Below are 13,096 nucleotides of genomic sequence, written 5' to 3'. Positions count from 1 at the left end.
AGAAATGAGTTTATATGTTACAGGCAGTAGTTAGAAACCTTCTATAATCCCTATAATCCCTGCAACACATACAAACAGAACATACAACATATCGTGTAACAATTCATACCGTTGCCTTGAGAAAGAAGTCCAACTTTTTCTCTCATGTTGCTAGAATTTAGCACTTTTTTGGGGGGTATGATTTCCAGTTAAATTCTTCAGAGACCACTTTGTCAATTTGTGTTTCTTCTATCTTGATAAAAGATCTCCTCTTAAAATCCCCCAGCTGTTGTTTAATCTGCCCAGTTTAAATCTTGCTACATCATAATATCACACAAGAAGAGCTTGTCCAGTTCCTGCATGGAGTTTATCCAAGTCCAACAAGAACCCATCTTTCTCCGCACAACTTTTAGTGACAGCAACAGGTTTGGTCTTCCCAGACTTCCCCTTACACCCCCCATCAATGCCAAACAGTTGGCGGTTGTCTTTGCCAGGCCTTGTTATGAACGATTTAGGGGAATAAATGAAACTGTTAGCGTTCCAGTTTAGGGATTTGGTGTTAATGACAAAATGTGTGAAGAATTCTTACACAGTGGTCTCAGGACTTTTGTTTTGGATCTTTGTCTTGCGTCAATATGTTTGTGCTATAGAAAATTGTGAGTGGTGTAGCTGCATGCTTGTCACTTGTGTTTCTCAAGTTAGCATTTACATTTAGCTGTAGCGCTAGTCCTCATAAGGCTTATGGCTGAGCCGGAGCCTCTCCCAGCTGACTTTGGGCGGGAAGTGGGGTACACCCTGGACTGGTCACTAGCCAATCGCAGGACACAAATGGACTATATGCCACGGAGGATGCGGGACTTCCGAGGTTTCACCCATCAACTTAGTTTCCGTTTCCCCGCGTCCCAGTACTTGCGCTTCCGCCTTTGTGCCCGTCGACGGGTGCTAGTGTGTAGTGTCGATATGCCTTCCCGCCGATGAGTGGGAGCGCACGGTTGGGGGGGGGGGGCACAGGGGTTGGGGTGCGAGTGTTGGAATGTGGCCAGCAGTGGCCAGAAACAGCGCTGATGTGTAAAACCCGGAAGTCGGAGGTCGGTGGCATCTACCCCATTGGCGAACAATCATTAACCCTTACATTCACACCTACTGGACAATCCAGAGTCTTCAATTAAGATACCAGGTATATTTTTTGAATGTGGGATTCAGTCTAACTCCACACATGATCAGTTCCTGAGCTGAGATTTGAATCAGCAAAAGCAGACAAACTAATCACTACCTCAACATGGTTATTCTTCTTAATACAATTTCATCAATTTGTGTCTGTGGAATGTTGTCTGATGCGACTGAAACAACCCATGAGGTGATTCGAAGTTGAAGTTCAAGGGTTACTCTCCATCTACAAAAGAGCGCATCCTGTTTGCGTGAGGTTTAACGAGACATGCTCTTGAGTAGACGTGCACGTCATGCGTTTGGAAGCTTTGAATTGTTCGGATGTGATCTTATGCACCGGGGAGCTATAAAGTATGAGTGATCCAAGTGGTTGTGATCCCTTGAAAAGACCCGACTTGCATCCTTTTGGTGAAAACACCATCAAAAAGGTCTTTGAACCTTGTGAATTCCTCAACATTCCTTGTTGGGCCATTATCCCATCCCTGGAGTCAACAGGGAAGTACATGAAATTCATGGGCAATAGAATCAGAATGTTGGTGCAAGCCTGTTTTCACGGAACACGGAAATCTCCACAATTTATAGACGCTGCCGGCCAAAAACACAGGCGATCTTTTTCCCACAAAAACAGAAGCCATCCATATAGAAGAAAAAAAAAAGATCAGTGGTATGTCATTGTGCTCCACTTCCTGAGATGTGTCATTTCCTGCTCCAGCATCAGCTGTGCCAGTGATTCTCAGGATGGACCAGACAGATTCCCTCAGAATCTGCATAACATCCAATGATGCCCAAAAACTTCATTAAGGGAGGACTCATGAAAACAGGCGCCACTGTTCTCACAGTACTTCAGCAATATAAAAATCCTAGGGCCTTTTTTTTTTTTTGCGCCTGAGAAATGACGATCATCCAAAAGAGGCAACACAAAAGATGCCATTGAACTGCTAAACATGCTTTCGGACTGAGCACAGAGGTTGCCTTTTGTTCCCCTTTGACGGTTGCCATGGTTTTTTTCTTCAAACTCTTCTGATTCCATAACGCTACCTTGTCAAAAAAAGTAGTCTTGTCTTATCCATAGAACACACCACGACTTTGAGGTTTTCCTTACAAGGCTGGTAATGCAGAGTAACAACAAGTAATATGGAGGAGTAGCAGATATTTTTCTGCATTCCTCTAAAGATGATCTCTGCTCAGGGAGTGGGTGGCCAAAGATTTATGAGGGTAGCATATTTACTCTCGCTGAGGCAGTCTTTTGTCTCCTTCTTAGGATTTCTATTCATTTCAGTCCTTGGTTGTACTGTATACTTATAGTTGAGGCTTTCTGGTAAATTTCAAGATTTACCTCATGAGACCAAGACGACACCCAACAATTGATCAGTAGTACCTCACCAGCATGTTCTTAGAGGGAAGTGGCCACTGAGCTTAGAGTGTTCATCCACAGGCTGCAATTGAGCTACAGAGAGATTGGAAGACTCACAGAAAGGCAGAATAGTGGACATCCTTGGAAATTTCCATGACCTGTAGTGAATTTTGCCATGTTAGAGAACAAAAAGTACTGCACTTAAAGTACTGAAACGGGACAGCTGGACATTAGCATTCAAAGGTTTGGACAAGGTGAAATGAAGTTCACCTGTAAAGGTTATCATTTAAAGTTCATCCTGAAATGTCTCACTTGAGCAGTGTGTGTTTACAAGTCACCGTTTAGCCTTGTAACTGCCGTCATCCGGCATCACAGCTGAGTTAAGTCTTCGCCGAATCAAGCAGCTGCGAAGCATTTGGCAGAATGTCACCGCCACGGAGATTTGGAAGGAAAGAAGATGTCGGTGATAAAGAGATGAGGAGGACATCTGTGAGGAAACTTGTTGTTTTCTGTCATATCCCCAAAGTAATGGATTTGGATGATGCACAAGGAGAACGTCTTCTAAAGAAGTTCAGTGCCAGTGAGGCCAAAAAAAAAAAAGGGGGAAAACACAAGCAAAATGTTTACATGGTATTGTATTGATTGATACTACTTTTACTTGCAAATTACAGAAAACACAGAGGTGGGCATTTATTATTTTTTTCCTGGTTTGTTATTTGTCAGCGCCTTGGGATTCCTTCTGTCATTTTATTTTAACCACACTTTAATCATCACTTCAGCACCACTATTTTACGACCGACAGAGAAAGGTGGGCATTCCGTCAGTCCGTCATTCGTCAACAAAATGGACGTCTGTCAGTGACGGACTGAGAGGTCCGCAGGTAGTGACCCAGTTAATAACAATTACGCTGATGGACGAAAACCAACAATAAAGGCCATTAACTGCCATTTACTGCCTCGTTCCCGTGAGCGTGTAAAAATCCAACAGTGGTGGAGAAATGCCATCCTCTGGTGCAATGCAAAGCACTTCTCACGCTTGGCATGTCGTTGCCACGTTTTTACAGCATGATGGAAATCCTTTTGACGCAGATAGCGGGCGAGCGAGTGAGAGGTGGAGGGAAATAAAGGCAATCTGTTGACCCCCTCGTCACAATCTCTCGCATTGCTCTGACGTGGAATGCCAGACTTCCTCTTTGCGCCTCGCTTCACCTTTTTATGGGCTTTTCCTGTATCCTCCTCAGTGAGCACGCAGGGTCAAGGGCGACAGCTACTGTAAAGTTGCTCTTGTAAATAGTCAGTGTAGCCAACGTACAGCAGCTAAAAACATTTATGTAGATGCCTCCTGAACAGCTTGCTCCTAATTCTAATAAGTCTTCTAACAAATTCTAACAAAGAGAAAATATTTTTTTTCCAGCAATTTGGTACCGCAGCTAAAATTGGTAAGACATCAGATACCTTTGAAGGGCAACTCAGAATGGTCGAAAGAACCATAATCTCATTTGTTCAGTTCCAAGTACCGGTAACTGCAAACAACTTGTTCCATCAAGCCACCAAATGACCAAATTAACTTGAATTGATTACTCAATGTACTGTTGCCAAATTCAGTTTGATAAAAATGGTAACTGAAGTGCACTTTATCTTGATTAGATGTTTACAAAGCCACATTCACTCCTCTCATTCAAACATATCGGAATGGAACACTTATCGGCATGTTGACGCAGCCTATTAAGACACGTAAAGGTTCATCATTTTAGTTCAAAATAACATACTTTAACCTCCACACCCTAGCCAATAGTAGAACAAAGGATTTTTTTTCTCTCGGTCCCATTTTAAATCCATCTACAATGCTACTAACCTCATCCTAGCTAGCGCTAAGCTAGTTCAAATCTCAGGTCTGGCGTTTTGAGTTTGAAAACACACTTTTGTTTTTAGCACGGCGTTTGCCAACCGACAGCGAGGCACTAGCCGGCCGAATATTCACGTTGCTAGGATAGCCAAATATTGCCATAACTCCTTCTGGGAATCCTCTCGAATGTAGCACATACATAGCTTTCATGCATGTGCACTGCCCAGTCCCACGTACAAACATTCCTCTCAGACGACAATATGTTATGAGGCATTCTGTCTCAAATGTGAACATTTTGATTTGGCGTGTTTTTGTACTTATTTGTGAGAGATTGAAATGCAAATTTTGCATACAATAACAGTTGTGTCATTAAGTTGCCATAATGTCATAATTGGTTTGTCCAGGAAGAACACATGGAAATCTTCTGACATATGGCAAATAGGTGTGGAAAGTAGGTGCCGGTTGTCCAATTTCAAAAGTTACAGAGCCCAAGGGATCCGAATGTTATGTACTGATATGGACTGCACGTGTTTCAAGTGAGGGGAAAAAGCAGCCTGTCGTCATTCATTGTGAGATGATTATCCCACAGTGTTTAGTCTATGTCTGTCTCTATGGGCTTCAACCCTAGAATCAGGTTCCTCACACTTGTCTCTGTCTTTCATTTTTGGTCTTAGTTTCTCTCCCGTACCCGACACACTACTTCCCATTTGACCTTCTGCTTTTACAGTGATGAATGGTGTGAATTCCATAGCTCTAGCTGTGAGACAGAGCCATAATTCCAAGTCAGGGGTTTCACCGGACGCTTTTCTGTCTGGTCGAAAAGCCCACGTCATTGTCAATGATGTGATGAGATGCAATGTTGCCCTTAGCTTCATAAACAGAGACAACTTTGTCTCGAACCAGGGATATAAACTGCATTACATACACAATTCAGACACTCTTTGTTCATGGTAAGAAAGGTTGAGGTGCCACTTGAAGCATCAACACGTGAGCCAATTTGAATGATGCGCCTTCAGCCATAGCATCTACTTTTGAAGGAGCTTTCAGACCCTGCGGTGCGCCGTCTTACCCTTATTTGGTCATCTAGTATGATGACCAAGAGGTTTATTTATGCAGCTATTTAGAACAGTAAGGGACTTACCCTGGCACCCTTCTCGGGAAAACATTTACAGCCTCCGCTGCAGTCTCTTCCTCCGCAGGGACCGCTGTGCTTCTTCCCACCCTGCAGACGCAAACATACAACATGCGGCTATTAGCAACCAGGGAGTACATAGCAAACATTTAGGAAAGTGGGTCATTTTATGCTTCTTTACTGCAGAACCTATACAGTTGAGTTCAGCCACCCCAGGACGATCTGGAAAATATTTACCTTCTGTACTTATTTGTAATTAGACAGTTGAAAGATGTTCCTTTTGATTGACAACAATGATTCAAACATCTCACCACGAAGCTTTTGAAAATGCAGGCGTGAACGATTGATATACAGTATAAGTAAGTCCCAGTCAAAATTTCAACGGGAATTTTCGTACCACTGAGGTTGATTCCCAACAGAAAGGTACAAATCTGCATGCGTTTTGCATGGAATGAACTAATTTTACATTTTAAAAAAATACGACAGAAAAAGAAATGAATCCAAATCACCTGAAAAACTGACCTCGACTGATTACATGGGGTGCCACAAAAAGTACAGTTTAAGTCATTTTATTTGGTAACTTTCACTACTGCTCAGTAGAAATCAGGCTGATGGAAGACAGATGTTTGATAATCTGCTCTGCAGTAGAAGTGTTGTTTGTGTACATTGTGGTCTGTGGACTTAGCTGCTGCTTATGCTGCAACTGGAGTGCTTCAATGAGTCATCGTGGACATTCAGACATGAATGGTTAGCATGTGTCTTCGATAAAGAGAAGCTTGCACGACAAATTGAGTAGCCACTGCCATCTATGAACGTCTGTGTTGTTGACAAAACCACCCACTGTCACTAAAACAGTCTGCGTGAGCCCCCCCACCCATCATAGAAAAGCGGAGGTCAAAGGCTTCAAAAGTCCCTACGCTAGCTAAAGAAGCCAAGAATGGAGCTTATTTCAGTTCAACCAAACGTCTTTGTATGTTGTCAGGGTCACATTGCTAGCTCATAAGTGGCAGAAGAACAAAGTGTTTTTTTGATCAAACTGTAGAAACAACTCACATTAACATTAGTAGATCAAATTCAATGTAGAGTCTTCAAATTGTCCCACTGATTTTTCCCTACATACAGCAGTACTAGAGGGTAACTCGCATTAAAGCCTTTCACGCAGGAAATGAAGGAAATTAAACTTGTGTTTTACCATAGATGAGTGAATTAGTCGTTTATGCTAGCTCAGGCCTACGTCTTCCACCTACACGGTCATACCATCGCCAAATAGGGAGCCAAACGTCCCTTGTTTAAAAGTCCAAACTGGCCAATTTGTGCCCACAGTGGTGGATAAGGAATCAGAATAATCTCCCCTCCTCAGTCTGAGAGCATGCTCGCTGACAAAGGGCCACATTGAGACCCTCCTCACAAACTGACAAAGACCGTCTTTTACCAGAGACGCGCCGTCCTCTAATGATCCCCTATCTTCCCAACAAAAAGACTCTCTTCGTCCCCCTTATGGAATCTACAAGGGCGCGTTTCTTTGTCAGCTAGCGAAAGGGTGCCTTTCAAAGTGTTACTTGATATCGCTGTTGCCGTGCTTTAATCTTCACCGCACACCGCACTGGTAGACACGCCGAGGTGTATTATTTCACTAACGACCCAAATGATGAGCACATCGTGTGATGGAGGGCGTAAAGACCACCATGTGGAATGGACACTGAAGGCAGGAAGTCGCTGCAACCCAGTGAGGATGCAGCACAGTCGCCACTTTTTCCACATTCAGGCGGACGACTAAATCAAACAATAGTCTGCGTCATCTCCGCACGGACCTACAGTACAAAAGAATAGCTCCCTCATGATCATCAGTTCAAGTCAAACCAAAATAGCAGGTGACCGAGTACAGCAGCAGTACAGTATCCTGTTTTCTCCACCCTACAAAATAGTGCTTACTTTACATTGCACCTGCACATCCTAATGAGATCTAACACTCTATAAACAGATGAGTCAAAAATAACCTAAATTGAGTCAAGAATGGACCGACCCAAAATTTTGGGTTCCTATCGTGGTTGGTTTTGGAACATATCCGCCAGGATCAATGGGGCTTCACTGTATCCAGCTTCAGAGAGTTCTATGTGAAAGTCACAGGCATATAAATCCCTTATTCGCCCCTGACGCACCAATTTATTCGGAATGCAATGTGAAAAGGACTTGTTTGTAAATCCCCCATGTGAACTTATCGAATTTAGTACGATAAGAGGCCTAGTGGTGAAATGAATGGCGTTTGTGACGAGGAATGTTGTTTCCGTTATTTCCCCATCCTTTGCGGCCTCACGCCGAAATGTCGGCAGATGCCTTGAGATAGTGTACAATAAATGAAATAAAAGCAGCTGGGTCAACAGCGTTCTTTTTTTTCTCACGGTCACTTATGCCTCTTTCGCCCACCCTCCCCGATGCAATTTATTTGGCTTTGCGATGTTGTAAGTGCCTCGGTTATATGAGCGTGTGATGTCAATACGGCAGCTGTACACACTGCTCATTTCCCATGGCAAAATGACTCATTAGTACCATGATGTGATGCGCAAACCATTAAAGATAGCATCACTTTGGAGACTTGCATGACTAATTGATTTTGGCTTCGATCTGGAGGAACGCCACGCTCATCGCTCATACCATTTCCTTTGTTGAATACTGTTTTTCCTTGAAAAACTATAGATTGTTGTCTATATATTTGGGTCATCAGGGGTCAGCCTTGATGTCACCAGTGGCTCCTGTAACGCTGATCACGATGATGCATGGGTGATAAGAATTGACAAAGTGCCCCTTTGAGATGGACGTTTTGCTTTCAACATGAAACCACACAGCGGAGAGTAAGCAGTGCTTGTGCGAGACCCCCCCGGTTGCCGTCGGATCGAATGTACAAGATCACAGAGGGGGGCTGAGTCGCTTGATGGGTGGCACAAGACTTTCCTAAGCAGGACAACTTGAGGGAAAAAGAGAGACCTGTTGGCAACAAAGAATGTTTTGGGACAACACAATAAACCCGGCAACTACAGGTAGCAATATCTTGACTAGAGATGGTGGATTTGACAAATCCATTTTAGATGCATATCTGAACTCAGATTTTGTTCATCCATTTCACTGGAAACTGATGGAAAAAGGTAATTTATTCCAGGTGAGTTTTAACCTTCAATTATGAAGCATTCGTCTGTTAGCGTTAGCACCTGCCAGTACAACAGCTGGCACGTTTTACACTAATGATGTGGCTTAGAGAGCAGATTGGCTGCATGTGAAACAACTATTCATCCACAACGAGATGCGTCACATCTGTCGAGGAAACACGACGTCTTGATACGTCAGCGTGGGTGTGGGATACTCCCTTGTGCTAGCTGACAAGCATGCTAACTCACTGATTGAGCAACGGAAATACTTTTCTTCTAAATGCTCAGCCTGAAGTACTGTAACTAGATACGGTTATTCCCTGAGTGGACATTAGTCAACTAAAAGTTAGCATTTATTATTTCTGCTACATTTTTAGCACTCATTACTCTTCTACTGCTCGATGACGTTCTTGCTAGCTTTTTCAGACTCATGATTATAATTCTGTTATGTGGCATTTGATTTGGTCCACTTACAAAAAAAATAATTTCAAATATAGTACGTCCTTGCAAAGTTTAATCCCAAGTTAAAAATAAAAGTGTCTAGATGGGCTACTGTCATTTTTATTGGGCTTGTATAAAACAGCAAATGAGTGAACTAAAGCAGGCTTGTGCTGTTTATTGTTACAGCCTGTCAGTGTGATTCTTGTATGGGTAGTAGGAAATGTTGCCTCGGTGCATTTGTGAAACAGTACATGGAAGCTGCTTCAACCAAAATGGTTTTAAAAAGGAGGACAAGCGTGTCAAGTGGAAATGTTTTCTGTTTGTTTTTGTCCTGCAACAAAAGTCCGACAGAACATAATCAGATCTCCTCTGTAAACAAACACCCTTTTTCTAAAGTACAACACAAGTAAAGCTGAACAAGCAAAAATGCCAAACACAGCCATGTTTGTGTTGGACTTGCTATTCTAGCTGAAGCATATCTTGATTTTACACCAGATCTCCCAAAGGCCTTCATTACAGCGATAAGGAACTTTCTGAAAGACGTGTCTTCACCATGGCTTTATTACTGTAAATTGTACATCCTGCCACACCACCATCAACTTCCTGTTGTATTGCCAATCTATCAAACCAGCTCCGACATTACATGTGCACAAACAAAGGGAACAAGCAAATAGTTTGTCACCAAGTTGAAAACTGGGCCAAGGCCCTGGTGGAGGAATAAGATATTGGATAGATACGACTATGAAGCAGGATGTTGGAGTCAGATTTCAGCTAGGTCACTTATTAGCAGTACATACCAACAGTAATTGAAGCCACTTGAGGAAAACCACTTGGACGGTCACATTCAAACAGAATATAATAACGAATTATACAATAGCGCTTGACCCAAGATTTGGTTGCGACACGATTGAACTTTCACTGATGGTGTTGCCTCCATGGCATTGTTGGATAAATCCTTGGAATTGGAAGTGTACAGCCACTGAACTCGTACACATCTATAAACAATCCTGCAAAATAACTGCCATAGCAGAAGATCCGGCATCAAGCCACAGTTTTGTTTTACACAGAACCTCTTTGCGATTGATCACATGCAAAAACACTGACAGAAGTGTGATGATGTCATAGCCTGGGTCTGGTGTGATGTATAAAATACTTGTCAGGCAGTGGAAAAATTGAGAATGACAGGATTTCATTTCTAGGAATCCAGCTGCTTGATAGACTTACAGACAAGGACCACCAACTGTCCGAGTAATCGTGTGCTAAGGAATGGCGTCACCATTTAAATATTTCGATGATCTATGGACACCATTGCGTGAGTCAATGTCCATAAACATGTCCAAGGCCAAATGTGTACATATATTTTGAACAGGAATTTCTTATGCTGAGAACACAGATGGTCTCTCTGGTCACCAACAGACCCTCAGTCGGATGGACTGAGTGGCTACCCTTGGGCGGTTCTCTTTTGAGAGGCCACAATTCCATTCATCATTTAGCATACTACAGTCTTTTCCTTGCTGTAGAATGATGTTTGGAGCTGAATGTCACCAAGACCAAGGAAATATGCATAAACTTGACCAAGAATGCAGAAAGAGGGGCAAGGGGACTGTAACTATCAGTGTGAGAACCAGCTGCCATTTTGCTGTATTTGGGAATCAGGTAAGGTTGTTTGAAGGTATTTTTATGCTGCAATGGTTTCATCGCCAAGACTTCCTAAGAACCATTATTGAAAGTGAGAAAGATTGGATTCACAAGAAGGCTTGTCCCTCTTGGTCTCATAATTGTTTGTGATTTACTGCCATTCAAATCAAACCAAATTTGGGGGTGTTGAAATGGAGGCCTAGAACCACAAAAAGCAGGTCACATTGCAAAGAGCAGGTCGTAACATGGGAAGGCAGCACGTTCTTCAGTTGAAGAAACAGCGCTAATTCCCGCTGTGCTCCTCTGGCAAGACTCCAGCGTAAACACAGCTCTCATTTCTGCCCTTTTGCTTGACACAGCTGGACCTTGCCTCCCCTTGCGCTGGCTTCAGGTCATACACAGACTCTACTTCATTTCCCAATGGTCCACTCTCCTAATCAACGCTTCCTGCGGTTAGCCTGAGCTAAATGGAGATGGGATTAGATCCAAATTTAAATCTATTCTGGACCTCAATGCTCACTTTGACCTATTAGACGATGTTTGGGAACAGTGAGTGACATCCAAATGGGACGATCTGGAAGAGTTTAGATATGAATGAAGATGTAGGAAGCATGACAATACAGATGTGATAAAACCCTCTGATGTTGAATACAATCTATTTCGAGATGCAGGTCGACCTCTGGTGTGTTTGAATTTTGAAAAAAAAACAGAGGACAATCGGAACAGAATGTGAGTTTTATAACGGTTTGTTAGTTTGATTATTGGTCTTATTTTTTTTATTTTTTATTTATTTATTTTTTTTTTTTTCACAGAAGAGCTCAGTATTGTTCATTCGATTTGACATCATCATTGCTCTCCTTTTTTTTTTTTTTTTTTTTAAAAACAACAAATCAATTAAAAAAATTTTTAATAAATGTTTTTTTTTTAAATACATATACATATATATATACATATACACACATATATATATATATATATATATATACATATATATATACTTTTTTTTTTGTATGTGGGTGAGTATGTGTATGTGCGTGTGTGTGTGTGTGTGTGTGTGTGTGTGTGTGTGTGCGTGCGTGCGTGCGAGCGTGTGTGTATTCATCAGTTCACCTAAAGCCCATTAAAAAAAATCCCATACTAATAATATAATATAATAATAAATTGCCAAATGCAGATTATTGGTCTTATAAACACAGCTGGGGAAAACCATTGTCACATCTGAACTGTGTTCTCTTCACGTGACTCTCAAGATTAAATACACGGATGATGTAGTGCTTGGTTCAAAAGGTAGGGAATGGATTCGTTGACTGAGCCTGCAGATGGTATGACTCTATCGCATGTAATCTCCGCCTTCACCGACCATTGAGCCGTGCAAAACCGTCATTACATCAGCCCGTCTATGACGGATGACCACCTTTCAGAGTGCTTTCACATTTTGGGCGAGCGCTTTATGACGCGAAGCCTCAAAAAATATACGGACTGAGCAGGGTTTTACGTCCGTTGATCCGGGTCAGTACAGACAGTCCTTCTCAGTCCGTATATTTTTTTGAGGCTTTGTTTCATAAAGCACTTGCCAAAAATACAGACGTACTCGCGGGAAGGTTGGCATCCGTCAATGACGGCCCGATGTAACCACGGTTTTGTCCAGCTCTGTTTACAATCTCTACCCTTTTAGGCTATCTTAGCCAGTCAGAAGCCTTACGAAAGTAATCCCGGGATATGGTGCGGAAAAATATTCAAATGTTTTCGGGGCTTTCCATAAAGGTTCCTGTGATGTTTATTTGGCTTTACTGGTGCGATCAAATGGTGTTCCAGGTCGTAACATGTCCCACGAGGCATAAGTTGCCCGTCCCTGTGTGAAATCATCATGAAGACTGAAAATAAAATAAAGTACAACAGACAGATGATTGCGGACGCTCGGTCAAGAAGTTATCGCAAAGTGTGCCTTGGTTAACATTTCTCTCGTGACATAGATAACTCAGTCAATCTCAGCAATTAGAGCACAGCCGGTGTGGAAATGGGAAGGTGGATGCCTCTCATATGGAGAAGGACCTTTACATAGTGTGGACACCATAGGTTGTTGAAGGCTGATATTGGAGTCGTACCATCTGCGGGTTGAGTTATACAGTAAATGTCAACAAATCCATTCACTATCGAGGACCTTTTGAACCAAAGCACTACATCATCCACGTACTTAGTCTGAGACACACATAATGAGTACAGAGTTCAAATGTGACAAAAGGGAATACTGTATTCAGAGTGAGGGAGGACAGACCACGGAACATACTTTATACAGAGTAATGAGGGCACACAAGACAACCGTGATAGTGACGAGGGGCTGCGTGAGGCTATAAAAGGAAGTGAAATGAAACAGCAGTGACCAGAGGGATGACTGATCAG

The 13,096-nt window shown here is 42.4% G+C and overlaps 1 protein-coding gene across 2 annotated transcripts in view; it reads right to left on the bottom strand.

Moving 5' to 3' along the window:
* Positions 1–13,096, bottom strand: part of col4a2 (collagen, type IV, alpha 2) — a 50,172-nt gene that overhangs the window by 30,071 nt on the left and 7,005 nt on the right. For both annotated transcript variants that reach the window (XM_077579189.1, XM_077579190.1), the window contains exon 4: positions 5,487–5,567. In XM_077579189.1, coding sequence (XP_077435315.1) covers positions 5,487–5,567 — 81 coding nt within the window. The remainder of the gene's footprint in view (positions 1–5,486; positions 5,568–13,096) is intronic.

The sequence above is a fragment of the Vanacampus margaritifer genome, chromosome 11 (assembly GCF_051991255.1).
Source record: "Vanacampus margaritifer isolate UIUO_Vmar chromosome 11, RoL_Vmar_1.0, whole genome shotgun sequence".
NCBI classification, from domain to species: domain Eukaryota; kingdom Metazoa; phylum Chordata; class Actinopteri; order Syngnathiformes; family Syngnathidae; genus Vanacampus; species Vanacampus margaritifer.
This window is presented reverse-complemented; position numbering and strand designations above follow the sequence as displayed.